Source organism: Colobus angolensis, unplaced genomic scaffold, assembly GCF_000951035.1.
Source record: "Colobus angolensis palliatus isolate OR3802 unplaced genomic scaffold, Cang.pa_1.0 Scaffold88, whole genome shotgun sequence".
In the NCBI taxonomy this organism is placed as follows: Eukaryota; Metazoa; Chordata; class Mammalia; order Primates; family Cercopithecidae; genus Colobus; species Colobus angolensis.
Window position 1 is genome coordinate 5,852,703 of NW_012122709.1, and position 3,819 is coordinate 5,856,521.

General features: G+C 40.2%; 2 gene segments (V, D, J or C); both read right to left on the bottom strand.

The window, feature by feature from the left end:
* Positions 1–3,819, bottom strand: part of LOC105503813 — a 908,479-nt gene that overhangs the window by 340,052 nt on the left and 564,608 nt on the right.
* LOC105503812 overlaps positions 1–3,819 on the bottom strand; it is a 594,664-nt gene that overhangs the window by 304,630 nt on the left and 286,215 nt on the right. Inside the window, 1 exon segment of the V gene segment in view lies at positions 3,090–3,096. Within this exon segment, the coding sequence occupies positions 3,090–3,096 (7 nt within the window).

Sequence of the window (3,819 nt, forward strand, 5' to 3'; positions counted from 1 at the left end):
TATACACACACCATGTGAGAGAGAGATATATATATACACACACACACACACACACACACATACACACACACCCCATGGAATACTACACAGCCATAAAAAAGAACAAAATAATGACATTCGCAGCAATCTAGATGGAATTGGAGATTATTATTCTAAGTGAAGTGTATTCATCTGTTTTCATGCTGCTAATAAAGACATACCCAAGACTGGGAAATTTACAAAGAAGAGGTTTAATTGGACTTATAGTTCCACATGGCTGGGGAAGCCTCACAATCATGGTGGAAGGCAAGAAAGAGCAAGTCATGTCTTACATTGATAGTGGCAAGCAAGAAATGAGAGAGAGCTTATGCAGGGGAACGCCTCTTTAAAACCATCAGATCTCATGAGATTTACTCACTATCATGAGAACAGCATGGGAAAGACTTGCCCACATGATTCAATTACCTCCCACCAGGTCCCTCCCACAACACGTGAGAATTCAAGACAAGATTTGGGTGGGGACACAGCCAAACCATATACCTCCACCCCGGCCCTTCCCAAATATCACTTCCTTGCATTTCAAAACCAATCATGCCTTCCCAACAGTCCCCCAAAGTCTTAACTCATTTCAGCATTAATGCAAAAGTCCACAGTCTAAAGTCTCATCTGAGACAAGGCAAGACCCTTCCACCAATGAGCCTGTAAAATCAAAAGCAGGTTTGTTACTTCCTAGATACAGTGGGAGTACAGACTGGGTAAATACAGCCATTCCAAATGGGAGAAATTGGCCAAAACAAAGGGGCTACAGGCCCCATCTAAGTCCAAAATCCAGCAATGTAGTCAAATCTTAAAGCTCCAAAATGATCTCCCTTGACTTCATGTCTCACATCCAAGTCACACTGATGCAAGAGGTGGGTTCCCATGGTCTTAGACAGCTCCACCGCTGTGGCTTTGCAGGGTACAGCCTCCCTACTGACTGCTTTCATGGGCTGGCATTGAGTATCTGTAGCTTTTCCAGGTGTGTGGTGTAAACTGTCAGTAGATGTACCATTCTGCGGCCTGGAGGATGGTGGCCCTCTTCTCACAGCTCCACTAGGTAGTGCTCCTGTAGAAGCTCTCTGTGGGTGTCCAATCCAACATTTCCCCTTCAGCACTGCCCTAGCAGAGGTTCTCCATGAAAACCGTGCCCCTGCAACAAACTTCTGCCTGGACGTCTAGGCATTTCCATACATCTTCTGAAATCTAGTTGGAGATTCCCAAACCTCAATTCTTGACTTCTGTGCACTTGCAGGTTCACCACCAAGTGGAACCTGCCAAGAGTTGAGGCTTGCACCCTCTGAAGCCATGGTCTGAGCTCTATGTTGGCCCCTTTCAGCCATGGTTGGAGCAGCTGGAATGCAGGGCACCAAGTCCCGAGGCTGCACACAGTATGAGGACCCTGGGCCTAGCCCATGAAACCACGTTTTCCTCCTAGGCCTTCAGGCCTGTGATGGGAGGGGCTGCTGTGAAGACCTCTGGCATGCCCTGGAGACATTTTCTCCATTTGTCTTGAGGATTAACATTTGGCTCCTCATTATGGCTTGAATTTCTCCTCAGAAAATGGGATTTCCTTTTCTATTGCATTGTCAGGCTGCAAATTTTCCAAACTTTTATGCTTTGCTTCCCTCATAAAACTGAATGCTCTTAACACACCCAAGTCATCTGTTGAATGCTTTGCTGCTTAGAAATTTCTTCCGCCAGATACTCTAAATCATCTCTCTCAAGTTCAATATTCCACAAATCTCCAGGGCAGAGGCAAAATGCCACCAGTCTCTTGCTAAGACATAACAAAGTCACCTTTGCTCTAGTTGCCAGCAAATTCCTCATCTCCACCTGAGATCATCTCATCCTGGAGGATGATATTGTTCATATCACTATCAGCATTTTTGTCAAAGCCATTCAATAAGTCTCTAGGAAGCTCCAAACTTTCCCACATTCTCTTGTCTTCTGAGCCCTCCAAACTGTTCCAACCTGTGCCTGTTACCCAGTTCCAAGGTCACTTCCACATTTTCAGGTATCTTTTCATCAACACCCCACTCTGCTGGTACCAATTTGCTGTATTAGTTCATTTTCATGCCACTGATAAAGACATACTGGGCAACAAAAGAAAGACGTTTAATTGGACTTACAGCTCCACCTGGCTGGGGAAGCCACATAGTAGAATGCAAGGAAGAGCAAGTCACCTCTTACCTGGATGGTGGCAGGCAAAAAAAAGAGAGCTTGTGCAGGGGAATGCCTCTTTTTAAAACCATCAGATCTTATGAGACTTATTTTCTATAATGAGAACAGCATGGGAAAGCCCTGCCCACATAATTCAATTACCTCCCACCAGGTCTCTCCCACAACACATGGGAATTCAAAATGAGAATTTGATCGGGACACAGCCAAACCATATCATGAAGTAGCTCAGGAATGGAAAACCAAACGTTGTAGGCTCTCACTTGCATGTGGGAGCTAAACTCTTAAGACACAAAGGCATAAGAATGGTATATTGTACTTTAGGGACTCAGGGAAAAGGGTGGGAGTGGTGAGGAATAAAAGAAGACACAGGTACAGTGAACACTGCTTGGGTGATGGGTGCACCAAAATCTCAGAAATCACCACTAAAGAACTCATTCATGTAACCGAACAGCACCTGTTCCCCAAAAACCTATTAAACATTTTTTAATGAAATAAAATAAAGGAACCCCCCCAAAAGAATCATTGCTGTGATGTTTTCTCAATTAATGTACTCTTTTTGTTTTCTGTGGTATCTTGTTCTTTCCATGTTTGAAGGCAGTTCCCAAAGCTCATGTTGTTTATTGTATAGCATAGCATTTCGCCCAGATTAAGAACTTAATTTGTTGGGTGAATATATTAATTTTTATTTACTCATAACATTATTGGGAGAAGTTATATGGAATGACTCTTGAAATTACTCCCCCAAAAAGCTTCTAATTTTTTTGAAAACAAATTGAACAAAAGTATCTAAAAGTGAAAATGCCAGATTAAATCTGTGGGCAAAATTCAAATAGCCCACCAAACCTCATTCTCCATCTTCCAAAAAAGAAAAATTCACAAATCTATAATATGTAAAGACTGGTTATTAGACTATGGCCATATATGACACAATAGTCATATAGTGATACTTCATTTGACAGCTGTTCACTGTGTCATGTTATATATGTATCAGATTAAAAATGACAAAAATAATTCAGCACTGGTATAAATACATAAGTTTAAACAATTGGGATTGTGGAAAAAAATATGAAATATAGATGTCTCTATGTTACCTAGTTATATTATACAAAAGTCAAACATAGTGTTCATTATGCAATATTCAAATGGTATGGAGAATCCAGACTGAGTCTAGAAAAGAATAATAAATATTGTAGTATCTTTGCTTTTTATTTTTATGTAACAGCTTCATTAAGATAAAATTTACATACCATATAATTCACCCATTTAAAGTGTACAACTCAATGTTTTTTAGTATATTCACAGAGTTATGTAAGCATCACCACAATAAATTTTAGAACATTTTCATCATCCCAAAAGGAACCCTGTATCCACAAATATAGCCCTTTTAGGCTGAATAATATTCTATTTTATGTGTGTGTATATATACATATATATCACAGCTTATTTATTTTTGTTTGCTGACATTTAGTAGATTTAGTGGATTTTCTTGAATAAATGCTTCTCTGTTTTTGTTATGCCCTTGGGACAATTTCCAAGACTTTGTTTTTTCAAAAAATAGTTTTCATCAGTTATGATTCGAATTGAGAAGTTAGTGTTAAGCAATTTTCCTAAGTACTGGTA